The 22453-nt window shown below is 28.0% G+C and overlaps 1 protein-coding gene and 1 pseudogene across 2 annotated transcripts in view; both read right to left on the bottom strand.

Annotated features, from left to right (window-relative positions):
- LOC111287693 (protein CORTICAL MICROTUBULE DISORDERING 4-like) overlaps positions 1 to 7472 on the bottom strand; it is a 29149-nt pseudogene extending 21677 nt beyond the window's left edge. The window contains exons 1-2 of the transcript XR_016341994.1: positions 7365 to 7472; positions 7191 to 7270 (exon numbers count right to left, since the gene is read on the bottom strand). The product of XR_016341994.1 is annotated as a protein CORTICAL MICROTUBULE DISORDERING 4-like (transcript). The remainder of the gene's footprint in view (positions 1 to 7190; positions 7271 to 7364) is intronic.
- A 12463-nt stretch (positions 7473 to 19935) lies between these two features.
- On the bottom strand, positions 19936 to 20427 carry LOC149518726 (uncharacterized). Its single transcript, XM_089760382.1, has one exon. The coding sequence runs from the start codon at positions 20425 to 20427 to the stop codon at positions 19936 to 19938; it is 492 nt and encodes a 163-aa protein (XP_089616508.1).
- Between the last annotated feature and the right edge of the window lie 2026 nt (positions 20428 to 22453).

Genomic DNA, 22453 nt, shown 5'->3' with positions numbered 1-22453 from the left:
ATGATAATGTATTGCATTATTTTCACTTTTTAATAAGCCAAAATTTCACCAGAGTTATCTTTTTTTATTCATTAGTCCTAATGAATCAATAATCTCAATTTATCAATCATATCATCATGAATGATGTTTTTTAAATTGAATCCTGAATTATTATCATGACTGTCTAAACATTCATTATTTGAAATTAAAAAATGATGGGAAAAGATATGAGAAGGTGAAAGCATATAATGATGATTCATACAAAAGAGAAAATGTTATGAAAATGCATCAAATCTATCACTTTTATTAAAATGATGAAAAATAGAATAAAATTCAAATACATAAAAAAGATCCATATTCTTAAGAAATCCCAAGATGATAAGTATTTTCAATTAGTCTTTCCAAAATCTTGCCCCTGGATGATTTAGCAAAGAGTCTTTATTGACATTCAATTTTTTTGATTCGTTGAAACTCATCGAGCTTACTCAGATCAAACTTTGCACCTTGTGCTTGAAAGTAGGACAAATTTTTATGGAGTGACCAATATTTTCATTATGGTAGTCACATGTGGTATTAAAATTGTATAATTTGGGATATGATGGTTTTAATGGTTCCAAAAGAATTAGGGATACTAGGTCATTTTTGACCAACTTTGGAAATAGCTCAGTATAAGTTATAGGGATAGGATCAATATAAGTTCTATTTTAGTTGCCCTCAGATCTTTTCAAACTACTTGCTTGATTATAATGCCTTGAAACTAGCATATTAACAAAACTAGGCCCATTTTTGAAAAGCTAATTGATAAGGACCTAAAGCGATGTTATGCATGGTTGGGTAATAAGGTTGGTAAGGGACTTGTGTAATATTATTGGTTGCCAGATAGTGAGTAGGATCAATAAATAGTGGATATGAAACATGACTTCTAAATTGTAGCACATAAAAGCTCATCGTTTAGCTTCAGCGTCTTCTTTTTTAGCCATCCCACCTTTTTTGGTATTACTGGCCCATCCTTCCTCGAGCTTACCACTCTTAATGGTATTTTTAATAATCTTCTCTGAGATCACTATGTCACAAAGTTTTTTGTTACACTTTCTATCATCTTCTTATAATAAGGTACTTTTAAGGTGCTAATAAACAATACGATCATTTCTTTCTTAGTCAGAGGAGGTTGAGCTTGAGTAGCCACATCATTCTATTATACTTTTCAAACTCAGGGACCTTGAACATTGGTAGGATTACAACATCTAGGACCAAGCAGAGGTTGGCTACATCTATGGAGCCATAAAAGTCTATACCTTTGATAGTTCGTAGTCTCTTCTCTAGTAAGTTCATTTTATGTTTAAACCTTAAGTTTTCTAAACTTTCAACCACCTTCAATTTTAGCTTTTAATGCTTCTTGAGGTCATCTAATTTGGGGACTGAGACTAACTCTATTACCTTTTCAGTGAAGACAATATTAGTAAAACTTTAAAATTTTTGCTTTTCATGCTCATTGAGGTCATTTGACTTGGTGACTAAAACTAACTTTATTACTTTTTCAATGAAGATAGGATTAGTAAAACTTTAAAATTACCTTAAAATTAGGGCAAATGGCATTCCTGTGTAAGTGTACCCTATAAGAGATATGAACTACTATGATGATATGCCTTGAATAGATTGGGCTTGATATGGGTTCTAGCCAGGAAGATACAAAAGGTCAACAACATTCTATAATGAATGGTCTTTAGGTCTAGCCTTTTCTTTTATAGTCTTCCCTTTGTTCAGCTTGCTTAGCTCTTTTAAAATTTTGCTCTACTCCTCTTTAAACTCTTTTTAGGCCCTTTTTAACTGCTTAATGTGGATTACATTATCTTATTCTATTCTTCTAGCTTGAGCCCAGGTATTGTACTTATGGTGAGTTAGTCGAGTTATCTTTGAACTTTAATTTTTCACAATTAGGGTAGAGTGATGTTTATATGACCATTAGATTACGCATGAGGATAAATGTAGAGACGCATGAATGTAACAAAAAGGATTTAATGTTATAAATACATGCATATACAATAAAAGAAAAGAGGTTTGTAAACATAATATATACAAAGAATAATATAATATATAAAAAATAATGTAAAGGGTTAGTATGCAAAGAAAATATATAAATTTAAAAGCAAAATAAATGTTCCATCACATATCTTATTGAAGATTTTCTAACACAAGGGAAAGCATAGCTCTAACTTAAGTTTAGACCCTTAGGGTTTACTTATATGCTAGGTTCAAAAGTTTGATAGTCTAAGGGTTTCTAAATTTTTCCTTACATCATTGTCCATTATAGACTAGTAAGGCATCATAATCCTTCATTTTATAGGCTACAAGTGAAAAAGGTTAAATTTGAGTTAAAGTTTTTTGCTAGCCCATACGGAGATATGAAACCTTTTCACTCCCTTCTAAGAGATAAAACTTGAGTGTAAAGCTCACATTATGCATGTGCAAATGAATGACAAATGTATGAAAATGAATAAATAAATAAATAAAATTAAAACTAGGAAAGAAAAAAAAATCTCAAATTTATTGGGTTAGGCTTGGATAACAAGAAATAATTTACTAGCTTAACCCTCGATATCCCTAACAGAGTCACCAAATTGTTATAACATATAGATTTGTGGACTTATCACTAGACATGGATTAAACAAGTCACCATAATTTTTTTTTTGTTAAGGTGTGATTAGCTACTTGATTGAATTTATCTTATTTAAAAGGAGTCCTAAGATTGACTTAGGTATCTTTAAATAGTAGATTTTAGTCCATGAAACCAAATCTCAGATTTAGGAGTATGATTACATGTGAGGAAGGTTATAGTACCCTCACAACGCCAATCCAAAGGATGGTACTAGTTTGATTTCAAATTATCCAAGCCTTGATCATATTTATGATTTACCAAAATATTTAATATTAAAAATTAATCTTAAAATTACTCTAATAGTTTGATAGCAATTTAAGATAATTTTCTCACCTCAGGAGTATTTATGGAGACTAATGTCCCATTTTGAAAAGTCTTTGTCATTAGATTCATTTTAATTTTAGTTAAAGAAATAATCAGTAAAATCTTTCAATAGTTTGATAAGATTTACTTTGATGCAAATCTCTTAATAGTTTAGTGAGATTTAATTATAAGATTGTTTTTTAGAAAATATATTAAATCTTCTAATAGTTTGGTATGATTTAATTTAATATGCAAATCTTCTAATAGTTTGATAGGATAAAATACAAAATATTTTATTAGCAATAGATTTTTTAAAAAAAATTAATTTATGAAGTTTTCCAATCTATTGGTAAGGTTTTTTTATTTATATATTTTTTGAAATAAATAAAATTATAAGGTTTTCCAATATGTTGGTAAAACCCTTTTTTTTTTTTAAATGATTACCTTCCAATCAGTTGGTAAGGCTTTTATTTAAAATTTTTTTATTATATAAAAATGGTTTTTTTCTACGAATATTAAAAATAGTAGACAAATAAATAAATGAATGAATAAGTAAATAACATAATATATAAAGAAAAGCAAAATTACCTATAGTTGGCTTGGCTTGGCAATTAAAGAAGGCGGTTATAGGCATAAATCAACTTGAGTGGCTTGGAACTCGGCTTTTGGTGCAGCTCGGCTCAGTGTAGCAAACAGGGGGGCAAGTCAAAACTAGGTTATGTTGAAGGTCAAGTTTAAAAAACTAAACCCAGAAATCCCTAGAATGCAAAACCATACAAAAATTTAAACCCAAAAACATTAAATCCCAATTCTAGAAAATCTAAACAAATCAAACTCATAACCTAAAATCTGTTGGTTGCTAAATAAATTTCTCTCTTTTCTATCTAGAGTTTATGTATAATCTTTTTCTCTCCTTTTTCTTTTCTTTCAAGAGTTTCTGAAAATAATTTTTGTTTTTTGAATGATCCTTCTCTTTGTGTGTGGTTTCTGTTTATTTATAAAGATTAAATCCCTTTAATTTTAAAAAATAAATCAAATTGATTATGATTTTATTACGAATTTGTAATATGTAATTTGATTTTAAGTTTCCCCATTTACAAGATTTGCATGAATCAAGCCAAAATCACTTGTTTTCTAATTTCTCTCGCTCTTTTTTTTTTTTTTACCTTTTTTTTTTTAAATAAGTAAAATCAAATCAAATCAAATTAAAATTGAAAATTTTTCTATTGGGCCTTAAGTTTTGTTTTTTGTCCTATAAAAATTTTGGATAAAATAAGATGTCTACAAATAGTATTACTATTCTTAAAATATTATTTTTAATAATATTAAAAAAGTAATTTTATTATTAAAATATTTATATTTTATATTGAAAGTATTTATTATTAAATCATAACAAAAATTTTTTTTATTTATATTTGTTATTAAAATGGTAATATAAATATCTTAACAAATAAAAATATAAAATTATATATTTGAAACTAAAAAATAATAAGAAATTATCAAAAAAATTTAAAAAAATAATATTATTATATTATTTAACATTAATTATTAAAATAATAATAGTATTATTATGTATATTATTATTTATTATTAAAATAATAATACAACACTATTTATTATTGAAATACTAAAAATATTTATGTTTTATATTGAAATATCGAAAGACTTTTAATATGAATATTTTAATTTTTTAATTAAAATTAAATAAAATATTTTTATTAATATAATAATATTTTAAGATGAATTAAATCAAGTTCAAGCTTGAAATATTATATTTAAAGTCTTACTTGAGTAAAACTATAAAATTATTTAAAATTTAAATATTAAAAACTTTTAATATTAATATTTTAATTTTTTATGTAAAAATTAAATAAAAATATTATTTATTAATATAATAATATTTTGAATAGGGTCAAATTAAGTTTAGCTTAAAAAATCATGTATAAGGTCTAACTTAAATAAATTTATGCTTAAATACATTGATAATTAATTTTACTTATAAATAGCTTATTTTCAAAAATTGTCTTCTCTTTTTCAAAAGGGTAAGATAATTTTCAGAAAAAATTATTTTATTTTTTGTTGACCAGTCACCTTTTTGCTAAACAAATATCTTAAAATGTAGAAATAATTGATTTTTTCTATTAATATGATTACATGACATGATTAAGGTAGAAAATATGTATACTGATATGAAATAACAATTTCATACAATTATTTCTCTCTTCTCGCCTTTAATCTTGTGCTAAAAATTTTAAGTGGTTTAGTTGCTAACAACCTTTCCTTTATTGACCATTACTATTTTCTTGCCAAATGGAATCCCATCATTCCACCAACTAGGCACTTGAATTAACTAAGATGGTTGCTTTTGATTGTTTTGGTTTTATTTTTTTAGATATTGTCTAATATTATGAAAATTTAAAATCCAATCTGAATTCGAACTGAACCTTCATTCAAACTGAATCGAATTGAATTTTATGAGTTTAGTTTGGCTCGGTTTATCGATTTTTAAATTTAATTTTTTTTATTTTAATATATTATTTTAATATAAAATTTTAATATATTTAAGTAAATTTTGATATAAAATTATTATTATTTTATAAAAATTTAAAATATATACAAAAACTAAGAAAAATATATAATTCAATTTGGTTCAATTTTTTTTTTCAATTTTTCACCTGCTAATCTACAATTCAATATGAATCTAATATATATATATATATATATATATATATATATATTTATATCTGAACTTGACCCGAACTGAATAAAAAAAATCGATTTGAAACAAATCGAGCACTATGATTTTGAATTGATTTTTGGTTTTCTCAAAATTTTTTCTCTCATTCCTAGCCATTCTAAGTATCAAATTTACACTTTAATTATTTATAATTGCAAATGGTTATCATGGCTAATAAAATGATTTAAAATTCTTAAGATAATTTTTTTACCCTAGAAACTTTGGGATAGTTAGAATTGATGAGATAATTATGCATCAAAATTGTATTAAAAATATTTAGAGAACTTTTACTTTAATCATATGATGCTATCTAATTTTGAGCGTCATAACTTTTTCAATACAATGAATTATTAGACAAATCTTATATGTATGGAGAGAGTATTCAAAACTGTTTCTTTTGATAAATTATAAGCTTAAATATGATAATTATTCAATAAGATATGATCAAAATACGGAAGATATTTTATAAAAATTTGGAATTATCCCCAAATCTAACACACATTGAATATTTAAGTATATCTTGAAAAATACTTTGAAAGGTAAAGGTGAAACTTTAAAAAATTCTAGAAAATGTTATGAAAGTAGTTTCATTTAAAATTCGTCACTCTAAGCTTTCCAACTAGACAAAATCATTCTAATCTGATATGGAACCAAAGAATTATGACAATTTGAAGAATGACCAAAAAATCAGAGTTAATCGTGGTCATTTGGACTATTTGTCAATCAACACTTGAAGTGCATATCGCCCAAAAGTGGCAGATTTTGATAGTTTCAAATTTCAATAAATTTCGGATACTCCTAATCAAATTTGTGAGTGTCAATTGACACTAGAAAGTGTTGATTGATCGACTTTCAAGCTAGAAACTGCATTTATCCTAATTGCATTCGTACGCCCAAATGAGAGTGCTAGGAGTGACACCCATTCCGCTCATAGTCATATGATTGTTCACTCTTTCAAGAATTTTTATTGGTTGACATGTTTCCATCTTGCCATTTGCTAATTCTTGATTGGCTACCCAAATTCACATCATCCTTCTTTTGCCAAATCAATCTCCCTTTCCACATGTAAGTCTTTTATTGGCTATTTTTGAATTTATGTGTAACCACATACTGTGTGTCTAAAAAATGCCAACACCAACGTACATATCATGTGTTGTAATTTTGTTAGATACTTTGGACATGCCATGCATTTAACTATGTTAGTTCGTGCAAATTGATGGATTGAAGCAAAGTTTGAGTATTTAATTATAAAATTTTAAATTTAAATATTAAATTAAAAAATTTACTATTGTTCAAATACTAAATATGTAAGTTAATGTGTAACTAATAATAAAAATAGATATTCAAACTTTGCTTTAGTCAAAGGTTTATTAGAAGTAATCACAAGGTCAGAAGTTAATTAGAAGTAAAAACTAGAGTTATCTCCTTTGTTTATGTTCTGACATTCAAGTTAGTGCTTGGGAGAGCGAAAAGTAATCAAATATCTCTACTTAGCATAAAGGGGGGTATTTATACTTGTGGAAGAATGTAGCTAAGTTGGGTTGACCAGACCTAAGGAATGGGGTCTCGTATCCAAATGACACACCAACATACATCTATTAGGTTAACAATTGTGCTAGCAAGGCTGGGACTAACCACGAAAAATTAGGTTGGCCTATCACGTAAGCTTGACTCAAATGATCGAAATACCTTTGACCATTCTGCTGAATCACTCTCTGTAGCCGACATGGTGGATGGGGTCTTGAGTCTACGTGGTTCAACTAGAACTGCCATGGTGCGTTGACCACCAATGTCCATATGGCAGATTGGCTCGAATACACGTTGTAGATAAATAATTTTGTCTATGCATGTTCTAATTAATGGCATAACTTTAAAAATCGAGGCCCGAAATTTTTTTTAGGATTTTTAGGCTTGACAAAAATTCTATGATTTTTTTGAATAAATTGGTTCTTAGGTTGATATAAGAAAAGTAGTAAAAAATCAAGAAAAAAAGTCAAAGGTTGACAAAAAAATAAACTTAATCAAACTTGCTAAACTTGGTCAAATTTAGTCAAAACTCGATCTTTTTGGGATAATTGAACCAAGTCATTGGATTCATAAAGATTTTAAAGTAAATCTTGAGTTTTGAAGAAAAATAGGTGTTTTGACCAAAATATTCCCGATGTAGACTTGGGTCAAAGTTTGTCATAATTGGTTAAAATCACTTATCTCATCAAATTTTGTCAAAGTCTTATATTTATAAAGAAAATCCTTGGAAAAACAGAAATTTGAGTTAAAATAACCAAAATACTCTTTAGACAAACTTGGTCAAACCTGGGTAATCCTTGGATTTTGTGATTAAATAAGACTATTGAGAGTCATTAGTAATAAAATTATGATTTGGACTCTTAAAAATCTTGTTCAACCTAAAAAAGTGAAATTGCAAAAATTTCCTTTACAAATATTTCTGTAATTTAGCCTTTTTGATGCCTTTTTTTGTGAAAATTTTTAGATCATAATTAAATATTATTTTATGAAGTTTGATGCGTTAAAAATTATAATTGCATCTCAAAAGGGTTGAAATTACAAAATTGCCTTATAAAAGTTTTTTTTTTGTAATTTGGCCTTTTCAGGGCCCATTTTTTTTTTATGAAAAGCTCTAGATCATATTTAAATATTATTTTATAAATTTTGATGCATTATAAATAGACTTGATAATATGTGTATTTATGTCATGTAAAATATTGATACTTTGTGTATTCGTGCCGTGTTATATATGAAAATGACATGTCATAGTTTGTGCCAACACTAAAACATGAAATACATTTTTTTATTTTATTAAATTTATTTATGATTTTTGTTAAAATTTTAAACTATGTCATCTTCATATTTTTATTCGTATCATTTTCATATCATATTATCGTGTCATGTTTGAAATTGTCAAGTCTAATTAAAAATTCTGATTGCACCTCAAAAAAGATAAAATTACCAAAATGCCTTTTAAGGGCATTTTGTAATTTGACCTTTTTAGGGTCAGTTTTTCATGAAAAGCTCTAGATCATGATTAAATATTATTTTATGAATTTTACCATATTAAAATCATGAAAATCAATGTTGGATCATAGGATATAGAGAAAATCATAAAAAAAGGCTTAAAACACTAATAAAGGCAAAATCGTCATTCACATATCATGAGGTGACAGCCACATACAGCAAGAGAATAAGCTGTAAATAATGAAGGCCATTAGATTTAAAAGGACACTATCCTATGGACTACCTTTCAAACTTAACCATGAAAATTACTAAAAAAAGGATAAATATTTATTCTCTCTTAATTTTCCTTTAATCCAAAAGCTGTCATGAGAGGATGTGGGCCTTTAAAATGTAGGGTTAAAGGCTAAAACAAAAAAAGTTTGGGCAAATAGAGGAGGCTGGTTGGCTCAAAAGAAAATGAACTAAAAAAATAAAAAAGAAAAACCATTTTGAAAGGAAAAAGTTATGATGTTGAAATATAGCTCTCAAGTTTCCATTTTTTTTTTTGGTTATGTGTTTAGGGTTTTCAACTTTTTTTTTTTCATTTCTTGTTCTTTAATTTGATGGTAGAAAGGAGATTTGTTTTTATTAAAGCTTTACAAAACATTAAAAGAATAAGAGAGAGAGAGAGAGGAGTAGCATTTCTAAGATGATTGGGGGTTGGCAACTTTAGTAGGTAGCTATGGTTTTACATGTCTCGTGTGGCCCTTGTTTTTATTCATCTTAAGCTGTTTGTAGCTTTAATTCTTACTTCCATTTGCTTTGCTGTTGGAAGCATGTTACTCATGGTCTTTTTTTATTTTATATTTTAGTCTAGTAACCCCTTGTTTTATCCTTGTTATTCCATTTGTACATCTACAACTTTTGCTTTCACTCAATCTCTCTATTGTCGACAGCATTGCATATTATAAATGTTATTTGCTAGTGATCTATTGCTAATTCTTAGTGCTTTAAGCATGCAAGATGTGCCTTAATGTTGGGTTATAAGTTAAGGATAGGTAGATAGAACTTTAGGTTGAGAACTTACCTTGTTGCCTTTTGAAGACTTGAAACTTAATGGTGTTATCTAGGTTTGGTTGTTTTAAACTCAAGCATTTTGAACTTGTCCATTCATGACTAATTGCTTTTGCATACATAATTTGTTTTAGTTAGTGTCATATATTGTTTATGATTGTCCACATTGAATTGCTTCTCGTATACATGTATTATCTTTGTTACTTTAGTAAAAATAGAATCCTTAATTAGAAAATGGGATCATGGTCTCTAAGTTTGTTTCAAAAATCTACCTAGATGATAGAGATTTTTTATGAGGTTTAAAAGTAACCCCATTTTTCTGATAAAAACCTACATCAAACCTTAAATCAATAGTCACGCCTTAACCATAGGTCAAACCCTAACCATAGTCAAGTCTTAAATACCCAAAGTCAAACCCTAAAACCAATCAAATTCCAATACCTTAAACCTAATCTGAACACCTGAAGTCACTCCAAAGCTCAAAAGATTTTTATAAAGATCATATATGAAATAATCTATTTTTAAATGCAGCCTAGATGATAGAGTACATTGAAAATTTTATTTCATTAAGTTTTTTCATATGATTTCTTTAGAAAAAAGGAAAAAGAAAAGAAATAAAATGGATTCTTAGATGTAAAAAGGCATTCCTAAATTCTTCCTAAAGTTTGGGGATTTGGATGGTCTATTTACATTTAAGAATTTAGTCTTTAAATAAATATGGTTAAATTCATCATTCATCATCATACACAACATTCAATTTACATGTTTACTTTTTAAATTATTACTTGTACTTATTTCACATGTTTGTTTCATTTAATTGCTATTGTTTATTTGATTAATTCATCCCTATTTTTGTTGCATAAAGTTTTTTTTTTTAAATGTTATTTTCAAAAAATGATTTTTGAAATAAAATTAAAATAACATTTCGAGGGAAATAATTTTTGTTACTATGCATAGATGTTGAAGAGTCACCAACACTTATCATCTACAAAGGATGTTATTTTCATTTTAAAGGGATGTCATGGTGGATCTTAGGTGCAAAGTGTTATCTGAAAATTCTAATAGGCATTGGAGAATTTTAAGGTAATTGTTTAACTTAAAGATTTTCACAATATTCCTAAATAAAGTTTTCTTTTTATTAAATAAAATTTATTTTTTTCAAAAAAAGTGAAGGGAATTATCATCAAATTTCAAGTTAAAACCATATTTGTCTAATACCAAAAACATAACACATGATTAATTGGTATAATTTTTAAATGGGTGTTATAGAGATGCTAATCTTTCCCTATGTAAGATTAAACTCTCGAACCAACTTTATTTTTAAAAACCAAAATATTTTTTTGATAAACTTAAACTCATTTTTGGTTTTATTAAAAAAAATAAACTTTTTAGGTGGTTTTTCTCTCCTAACAAAAATTATTTCTGGCAACTTTTTTTTTACACAATTTTACATTATGCGGTTGAGTTTTCGGACTTGAATGTTACAACACGTGTGTATCAAGTGAACAATCACACTAGCAAGGCTAAGACCAACTACAATAAATCAGGTTGGCTTGCCACTCAACTTGGCTTAAATGATCTAAATACCAGTCATTCTGCTGAGTCACTCTCTGTAGCTAAAAAATGATTTTGCCCTTTTGTCATAACATATAGATCCGTAAATCTATAGCTAGACTTAACAAATTAAGGAGTCATCACTAATATTTTTTATCTAGATGTGATTAGTCACCTAAAGAATTTATCTCTTTAAGGAGTTTTTAAGCTTAACGAAAGGTCCTTAAAAGAATAGGTTCAGGTTTACAAACTAGAACAGGATTCGAGAGTTCGGTTACATGTGAAAAAGGTTATAGCACCCCTATATGCCAATCCAAAATATGGTACCATATTATTTTAAATTTATCCTATGGTCTTGAGTCTCATGGTTTCAAACTTTTATGCTGAATATTAGAAATAATTTATAAGATTCTTCCATCAATCTGGTAGAATTTTTAAAAATATTTTCTCACCTTAAGAGTATTCAAGGATCCCATTTATTTTTTTGAAGAGGCTCCGTCGTTGGAAAAAATATTTATTTATTATTCTTTTTTTGTTGAAAATATATCTAATTATTCCATCATTTGGGCTAAATTAAAAATATTTTTTCTTTTTGAATTTCTAAATTTTCTACCATTTGGGCCTATTTAGAAATTCTTTTTTTTATCTCTAAAATTTCCACAATTGGGGTCAATTTAGAAATTATTTTTTTGAAATTTCTAAATTTTCCACCATTTAGGCCTATTTAGAAATTCTTTTTATTTCTCTTTTTTTTTAAAAAAAAGAATATTACAGTTATTTTTCTTGAAATTTCATTTAAATTCTTCCACCATTTGGGACAAATTTAAAGAAATTTCTCACCTAGAGATTTCTTAGAAATTTACCATTTAAAATTTATAAGAATCTTATCCTTGGATAATTGCTAAATATTTTCAACCAAAAATTTTTATTTTTTTTATTTTTTTTTGTTTGAAAATAAAGATTAATTATTGTTATTAAGACTTTATCTAAATTATTTCATCATTTGGGATAAATTTAGATAAAATTTCTCACCTATGAATTTTATAGAGATTTATCATTTGAAATTTTTAAAAATTTCATCATTGGATAATTATTATTTATTATCAAAATTTTATTTTATTAAGTTTTACACTTTTTATTTTTCCTAAATTTAATAATGCAAAAATGCTATGAAAATAAATAAAATAAATTAATAAAAAAATAAAAAATACCAAACAGGAAAACGGCTCAACTTAGTGGCTAGAAGGCTTAGCTCGGCTATAAGAAGAAAAGTTGAAATAACTTAAAAAGTGGCTCGGCTTGGCTCGACTTGAGACAAAGACTGAAAAAAGTCGTCGAAATCTGAGAATTTTTCAAATTTTTTCAAAAAAATTTCTTTTTTTTTAAAACCCCAAAAAATCTTCAAAACATTTTCTTGACTGTTTTTTTTTAATTTCTGCCTCTCTTCTTGATTTTTTTATGTGTGTTTATGTGATCTATGTGGGCATGCATTTATAGGGTTCTAAATCTGAAAACTCCAATCCAAAAAGGACTCCCAATTTCATGTTGAATTTTAACCTTAAACCTAACTCCATCTTTACAAACCAGTTCCAACAATTTCATAAAAACTCAACTACCTATTTTTTATTTATTTTTTATTTATTTTTTTACTAACAAAATTAATTCAAGTAGAACCTCAGACAAATTGGGGTGTCTACACCTTTAAACAATAAAATATCCACATCATTCTATCACTCATCAAATGGTCTAATGTGTTCGACCAAGATAATTATGGTGTTAGAGCCATGGTTAAGGTCTTAGTAGTTTTATTTTTTGATGATTTTGCTAATTTATGCTTTTACTTGAACGAGGTACCTCATTTGAGCTTATACTTTTGATTTTTTGGCCATTTGTGTGTGTGAATGAATGATTCATACGTAAGTTGACAATATTTCCTAAGAGTTATTTTTTAGGGTGGTCATTTTTGCTTGGTTCGAGCTAGGACTTATGATTAAGAGTTGACAAATTTTATCATTTAATGAGGAATGGGAAAAGTTTTGAAAGGATTTTTTATTATTAAATTAAATTAATGGTCAGAGAAGTTGAAAGGTCATCATTGGTTTCAAGTTCTAGCGTATGTCGATTTGAGATGTTTAAAAGATTTGTCCACTACCTATGAATGTTAAACCTTTTTTTCTTTTTGTTACCTAGCTTCCTATTATCAGAGTTTTCTTTTCATTCTTTGCTCTTAATATTAGGATGCTTGTTTGCTCTTTGTTTGAGCTCTTTCATTTATTTCTTTAATCTATCTTTCTTTCGATGTCTTTGGTATGTTTTTCTCATTATGTCTTTAAATAGCTCAGATTTTAATTCTTTTATAGAGGTTAGGACTAACACTTAGGTCAAGTTGTCCAATAGGTTAGTCGTCTCCTCAGATAATGAGGTTCCTCCTATTATTGCAAGTCAATATTATTCCCAAGTTGCTTTTTAGCTAAACAAGGTGTTTTAAGAAGAAAAAGCGAAAGTTGATGAAAGTATTTGGGCTTAAAGGGAAAAGGTTACATATGAGATAGATGAGTTGTAAGGTGTAATAGACATTGACCTTGCATCCACCCCATTTAGGGACTCTATTAGCAAAAACTTTTCAAGTACTAGCTCCACTCTTTCTACTAGTTTAGCTTTTCCTTCAAGTCCTATTTCCTAAGCAAAAAGTTGTAAGTTTACCTTTTACTTGGCATGCTAAAAGGTTGGTGCCAAGCTTAGTCTAGATGGTAGGAACTTAAAATCACAAGGTTGAAGATGGTTAGAAGTAAAGGTCGAAGTTATTTTTGGTGTTTGTGCTTTGACGCTCAAGTTAGTGCTCGAGAGAGGAGAAAAGATGATAAGATAGAAAGAAAGCGAAGAAGTAATCAAATACATATACTTGGGATAAGAGGCGGTACTTATACTCGTAAAGGATTATGGCTAGCTTGGGTCGACCTAACCTAGAAGATCAAGTCTTGAATCGACGTGATTTGGCCCTAGCGAATGTGGCATGTTAGCCATCAATGTTTAGATGACACATCATCTCGATCATGCATCTATCAGGCGATGTTGGCAAGGCTATAACCAATTACAATTAATTAGGTCGACATATTATATCAACTTTGCTTAAATGATTGGAATACCCTTATCATTCTGTTGATTCACTTTTTGTAGCTAAAAGACTATTTTACTCTTTAGACTGCAAAACCCCATCACCTTCATTGCTGTTTAGAAGTAAAAACAAAGTGAAAAGGAAATTTCAAACAAATAACAATAAAGGATTTGTTACTCTTAAATAAAAATGAAGGATTTGTTCCAAAAATCCTTCTTGATACTCTAATATAAAAGTTTTAAATTTGAATTTGAGGATGGATCAGAAGGAATTTAAGAAATGCGAAGAAGATGCTACCATTGTATATGAAGTTCAATGAATATTCATGTGCGCCTGAGTATATATGTGTAGTTAAATTAATTAAGTTACATGTTCATTGTCCATTTGACAGATAAAAATTACATTAGAAAATAGTGATGCATGCATGTGGTTGCAATGATAAGTTAACTATATATGTGTCTCTTAAATATTTTTAGGACGTCAATATAAAAAATTATAAATGATAACACTACAAAAAATTAGGGTGTTATTGACGAAAACTTTCGTAATTTTAAGATTAATTTCTATCAGTAAAATATTTATTGATGAAATTTATTGACAAAAATTTTCATTAGTAGTAAGTGAGTTTGTAATAACATTCCATCGGAAAGTTTAAAAATTCGTTGGTAATTAATGAAGCATATTTTTGTGGGTAATTGCTAACCCATATTTTTATCGATAATTACCAATGCATATTTTTGTCAACAATATAATTATTATATCAATAAATATATTTATATAAAGCCATTAAATTTAATTGAAAAGGATAAAATTTCATTGGTAAAATCTGTAGATAATTCATTGATAATCCATCAATAATTGGTTGGTAGCTCACTAGTAAAGTCCGATTTTCATTAGTAATCTATAAGTAATTGTCATAACATTTAGGTTGGGAACCAACCCATTAGATAGAAAAACTATAGAGTTATCACCAATCTTTTTTATTTAGGTGTGAGTAGCCATTTATGTGAATCTATCATCTTTAAGGTTGTCCTAAGCTTAAGCTAAGAGATCCTAAAAAGAATAAGTTTTGGTTTACATCAACAGAACTAAGGTTCGGGAGTCGATTATGTGCAGGAAAGGTATTACCACCTTTACGTTCAAAATTGGTACTAAATTAATTATGTGTTATCTTGCCAAGCCTTAATCAAAAATAGTTTTATCATGTAAATAAATCAATTTCAATCCTTTTATTTATTTACAAAATATGATGGTATAAAAATTCTATCAAACTATCAAGCAATCATATAATTATGCAATAAATATTAAATCATACCATGAAATAAATCATGCAATAATAAAAAATTATACTATGCAAAAATCATGCAATAATATAATACCATAAAAATCATTCATGCAAATATATATAATCATGCAATCAAATCACACAAATAAATATATTAATAATTATGCAATTAAATATATTAATAATTATGGAATAAAATATAATTATACAAATAAATATATTAATAATCAAGTAATTAAATAAAATCATGCCAATAAATATATTAATAATCAAGCAATTAAATATATTAATAATCATGTAATCAAATTAAATATAATTATACAAATAAATATATTAATAATCATGCAATAAAATTAAATATAATCATACAAATAAATATATTAATAATCATGCAAATATATTAATAAAGCTCACAAATAAGTATATTAATCATACAAATAAATATATTACCATCCAAAAATAATATAATCATACTATTGATATGAATTATTATGCAATAATATTAAAATATCATGCAAATAATAAATATAATCATGCAATAATAAATTAATCATGCAACTAATATATCATAAAAATATATAAAAATATGCAAAAATAAAGTATAAAATCAACCATAAAGGAACAAACGTACCATTAGTCCAAAGGTGGAATGACTTTTGTGCAACTAACAGCCCAAGCTAAGGTGAATGGATCCAATCAAGTCTGGCCCAAGTTTGGGTAAGGTTTCACAATTTATGGATTTTCTAGTAGGAGTTGCTTGCGTTCTTCTTTGTTCTTTTTTTTTTTTAATTTTTATATATACTTTACTTTTCATTAAACCAAGAACAAAACCAGCTTTATTAATTTGCTTCTACTACACAAACAAAAACCTACTGCCCACCTAGGTCTTTCCATAGTAACTTAAACTCCTTTGCTTTTAGATACTTTTTTCAATTCTTGATTGTTGACCTGTGTATTTGCCGAGTGGATTTGGTTTTAGGAACTGAGAAATTGCTAGTTGCTTTTTCTATGTTGATTCTTGTTTTCTGGCTTGTTTGATGCTTCTTCTATTGCTTCCCTATTGCTTCCTACTTTCTTTTGATTTATAGACTATGTCCCTTTTTATAAGGATTCAATCCCTTTTTAACCAACAAAATTTCCTAAGATTCAATTTTTGTAATCTTTCTTTTCTTTCATTGAATTAAGAATCATGTTTTTCCAAAATTAATCCATCATTAAATTTCACAAATTCAAATTGAATTCGAAGCAAATCAGAATCCAAAACCTTCTAGAAAACAAATCACACTTTTTAATTTTTTTTAATTTTTTTACTTTTTTTCTCTTTTTCTTTTTCCTATTTTTTAGAAAATTAAAAGCAAAAAACAAAATCAAAATTAAAAATCAAAATCAAAATTTCACTTAAAAAGTAAAAATAAAATTAAGAATCAAAATCTTGATTAACAATCAAAATTAAAAATTAAAGTTTCAATTAAAATTAGAAATTAATATCAAGGTTTAAGAATTTATTTTGTTCGGGCTTTCAATTATTGGGACCATAATTTCATATTAAATCCCAATTTCATAAATGAAACACATTTTATTACTGGAAACTTTCTTGGACAAAATAAGATGTCTACAGTTACTCATCTTTGTGTGTTTTTTATGAAACATGAATTGTATAAAGAAAAAGGATATCCATTTTGTTCGGGTCAAGAGAAAGTAAAAAAAAAAAAAAATTGCATAGGCTCATCATTGATAGAGGTTTGAAACTTTTGAAAAAATAAAATGCTCCCTCACAACTAAGGCTTTAAAAGTTTTGACAAAATACAATACTCCCCCATAGTTGAGGTTTTGGAACTTTGAAAAAATAAATGAGATCATTCTTACCTTAAAAAAAGCTCATCCCTGATAAAGGCATTGAAACTTAAAAAAAAAAAAAAATCTTATCTTAAAGTTGAATCTCTACATCTCATCTGAACCATCATTGATCACCTTCCAATGTATCTTCAAAAACATTTCAAAATCTACTTTCTTTTCTTTTTTTTCAAATGTATGTAATGAATGCAAACAATGAATGAAAGATCTTTCAAAATTTTTTGCAATTTCATGATTCAATCCTTAATTATCTTGTCTTTTCAAACAAGCATGATGCATAAAATGAATGTAATGTTTTCAGTGTGATGCATAAGGAAAAATGCAATGAATGCCATGTAATTCTTTTATCTTTTTAATTGTAGTAAATCATAGGATTCTCAAAGCTCTTAATTCATCTTCTTATTTTTTTTAACTCCTCAACACTTGTGGTTTCAACACGAGCTATCATGCCTTACCAAATAATCTCATCCATTTTATCATCCAAGTACAAAGATTTCTTATGTGTTATTATGCACTATCCACATAGCTATCATGTACTATCAAGTAATCTCATCCACTTTATCATCCAAATACAAATAGGCGACTTACTATTCCCTTCCCTTTTCTAAAGAAACGTGGAGATCTTTAATGCATTTTTTCATTTACTTATTATTATTTTTACAATATCACAACAAACACAACGCAATCATATATTTCCTCAATTAAAATAGAGATAAATAAGACAATGTGAAAGGTCAAAAGGATATTTATTGAAGGATATGGATTTGGTAGACCAAAAATAATAATCAATCAAAAATTGAATGGGTATTAAAATATCTAAGGAACAAAAAGACAATGGTCAATCAATAATCAAATGGGTAATAAAACATCCAAACAATGAATGTTTCAACAATCATAAGAAAATAATCCAAAATTCTTCTCTTAAAGCCTATTTTATCAAAATTTTTGACCACGATAAACTTTATCAAACCAACTTTGCCCCTATGTGGTGAAACTTTCATAATGTTGTTCCATCCTTACATCTAAGTCACCTTTTTCAGGTTTTCAATCTAGATGCCCCTCATTTGACTCAAACTACCCTTTTTAGGTTTTTACTTTGAGTCTTTCTTTTTTTTTTCCCTTTCTTTTAAGTAAAATATTTTTTTACAGCATCAAAATTGGTTAGGTTTGGCAATTCATCCTTGTTTATTTCAATTAGAATTAATGCACCACCAGAAAATTTTTTTTTCACCATATATGGCGCTTCCAAATTTGGTGTCCACTTCCTTTAATTGTTGGCTAGTTTAGGATGACCATTTTCAAAACTAATTTTTCTTCTTAAAATTGTCAAAGGCAAATCTTTTTGTTATGTGCTCTCATCATCCGCTTTTGATAAAACTGACCATGGCACAAGGTTGTCATTATTTTCTCTTCAATAAAGTTTAGTTGCTTATAGCGATTCCTAATCCATTCAACTTCTTCTAATTTAGCCTTCATTAGAACTCTTAAGGAAGGAATCTCTACTTTAATTGGCAATACTGCTTCTATACCATAAACTAGTGAGAATGGAATAGCTCTAATGGATGTTGGCATTGAGGTTCTATAAGCATGTAGAGCAAAAAATAGTTTATCATGCTAATCCTTATAAGTATCAGTCATCTTTTTAAAGATTTTTTTTATGTTCTTATTAGCAGCCTCTACTACCCTATTCATCTTTGGTCAATAAGGTGCAAAATTGTGATGCTTGATTTTGACTTAAGCACATATTTCCTTTATCATCTTGCTATTTAAATTCTTGGCATTGTCATAAATAATCCTTTTTGAAAGCCTATCTCAACATATTATCTTTTTTTTTAAGTACTTGCACACTATTACACTGTGACACTTGTATATAAGGCTACTTCCATCCATTTTGTGAAATAGTCTATCATTATAAAAATAAAATCTATGCCTTTTTTAAGCCTTTGGAGTAATAGTTCTAATCACATCCATGCCCTATATTGAGAACGGCCATGGTGGTGCCAAAACATACAGGTTTGTTGGTGGAGCATTAATCTAATCTATATAGATTTGACATTTGTAGCATTTCCTTGCATAATTGTTGTAGTCATTCTCCATCGATAGCTAATAATACCTTTACCTCATTATTTGTTTGGCCATCATATAACCATTGGCATGGGCTCTATAGACTCCATCATGTACTTCTTTAAGTATTCTTTTCGCTTCAATGGCATTTACACATCTTAAGAGTACTTGGTCTTGACTTTTTTTGTAAAGTACTTTTTCATCAAGAAAGAATACCACTACCATTCTTTGAATGATTTTTTTGTTATTATCTACTGCAAGCTCCATATACTATTGACATTTTAGATGCTGCATAATGTCATGGTACTAAGGTTGCCTATCAACTTTTTCTTCAACACTTGAACAATATGCTAGCAAGTTTTTTACTTCCAACTTGATGGGTTGGATTCATAATTCTCATTTACTTTCATCATAGGGGCCAAGGTTGGTAAAGTATTAGCAATTTGATTTTTTTCTCTAGGCAAATGCTGAAATTGGGTGTTTTCAAATTGCTTGATCATCTTAGAGATGTATTTCTGGTGGTGAACTAGCTTGGCATCTCTTGTTTCCCATTCTTCACGTAATTGATAAATCACTGAGGCTGAATCCCTATATACTTCTAGGACTTTAATTCTCTTTTCAATTGCAGCCTGTATGCCTATTACACATCCTTCATATTCAGTTACATTATTAGCGCAATTGAAATTTAATCTAGCAGTGATTGGATAATAATGGTCATCTGGAGATATCAAAATTGCCTTAATCCCATGTCCAAAAGCATTTGAAGCCCTATCAAAAAATATCTTCCATGGTTTTTTTAGGGATACCTCTTCTTCAATAATCATCAAGTCTTCATCAGAGAAATCAAGCTTCATTGGTTCATAATCATTAGAAACTCAGTCTATCAATTACTCAGCTGTTACACTTCCTTTGATTGATTTATGAGTCACATAAATAATATCATATTTTGTAAGCATAACTTGCCACCTAGCTAGTTTTTCAGATAGTGAAGGCTTTTAAAAAATATACTTAAAAGGATCCAATTTTGCAACAAGTCATGTTGTATGGTATAATATGTATTGCTTGAGTCTTCGAGTCATCTGGCTAGTGCACAGTACATTTTCACCAAAGGTGAGTATCTTGACTCATAATTAGTGAATTATTGCTTAAATAGTAGATAACTTGTTCTTTCTTGCATGATTCATCATGTTGCCCTAATACAATTCCCATGGAATTTTCATTCATTGTTAGATACAATATCAAGGGCTTTTCAAGGATTGGTGTTACCAATACTGGTGGGCTTGATAAGTATTTTATGACTCCTTCAAAAGCTATTTGACATTTATCATTCCATTCACTTGGATTGTTTTTGTGGAGCATTTTGAAAATAGGATCACATTTCAAAGTAAGTTGAGAGATAAAATGAGTAATGTAGTTTAATCTCCTAAGAAAACCTCTTACTTCCTTTTGTGTTCTTAATGGAGATAGATTCTAAATAGCTTGAAATTTATTTGGGTTCACCTTTATCTTTTTTTCACTGACTATGAATCCTAACAATTTGTCAGATTTTGCCTCAAATATGCATTTGGCTGGATTGAGCTTGAGTTGGAACCTTTTTAATCTTTTGAACAATTTTTTAAGATTGGCAACATGATCATCTCTTTCACAAGATTTGGCGATTATATCTTCAACATATACCTCAATCTCTTTATGCATCATTTTATGTAAAAGAGTTGCCATTGCCCTTTGATATATGGCTCCTGCATTCTTTAATCCAAAGGGCATTACTTTGTAGCAAAAAGTTTCCCACATTGTTATAAATATGGTTTTTTTCCATATCTTCAAGGGCCATGTTAATTTGGTTATAGCTTGGAAAATAATCCATGAATGAAAACATAGAGTGCTTGGTAGTGTTATCCATAAGGGTATCAATATAGGGCAGGGAAAAATTATCTTTGGGGCTTGCTTTATTTAGATCTTGATAATCCATACACATTCTGAACTTGCCATCTTTTTTGGGGACAAAGACTATGTTAGCCACCAATTCAAGATATTTAGTTACTTTAAGAAAACCAGCATCATATTATTTTTTGACCTCTTTTTTTATTTTTAGCAACACTTCAGGCTTCATGCATCTTAGCTTTTGTTGCACTGGCTTATATTTAAAATTTAACGGTAGCTTGTGCCCTACTATATCAACGCTAAGTCTTGGCATATCTTAATAAGACCATGTGAACACATCAATGTACTCATAAAGTAGATCTATTAACCTTTTCTTATCATTTGGTGATAAGGTTGTGCCAATTTTAACTTCTTTTTTAATTTTTTTCTTTCCCAAAATTAACCATTTCTATAGCTTCTTGATGTGGTTCAATGGGTTTCTTCTCTTGTTCCATTAATCTCATTAATTTAAAAGGTAAAGTATAGTCATTTGAAGCTTTTTCATTATCAAGTTCATCGATATGAATAGAATTTGAAGTTAAATCCTGAATCATTGTCATGGTTGTCTTCACATTCATTATTTGGAAACCTAAAAAATGGGTGCAATGGAAATATATGGGCAACTGTATGTGCAAAAGGATGAAAGAATTGAAAGAGAAAATGTAAGGATAATGCATTATGCAAATCATTTTATTGGAATAATAATGAGTAAATTTGCCCATACATAAAAAACACCTCTGTCAGTTTAAAGTAGTTAGGGTTTGACTCATTACATTACTTTTTTTAGAGGTTTAAAGATAGTAGCTAACTTTGTCATCTTTTAGTTCTTCATATCATTGCCTGGTAGAGTAAGATACATAAATGGCGTCTCTTTTTTATCTTCAGTAGCTTCATCATTCACCATCATATTAAAGAGCTCAAAAAAGATCTTCCCCATATTCCATGCCATATCTCCATCGA

This window comes from Durio zibethinus, chromosome 5 (genome assembly GCF_047325235.1).
Source record: "Durio zibethinus cultivar Kanyao isolate XHJ-2024 chromosome 5, ASM4732523v1, whole genome shotgun sequence".
In the NCBI taxonomy this organism is placed as follows: Eukaryota; Viridiplantae; Streptophyta; class Magnoliopsida; order Malvales; family Malvaceae; genus Durio; species Durio zibethinus.
Note: the sequence above shows the minus strand (reverse complement) of the source record. Positions and strands in the feature narration are given on the sequence as shown.

Bases quoted from the DNA above. Each gene is read 5' to 3' on its own strand.
- LOC149518726 (XM_089760382.1), bottom strand. From the start codon at position 20,427: ATGAAGCTTGATTTCTCTGATGAAGACTTGATGATTATTGAAGAAGAG.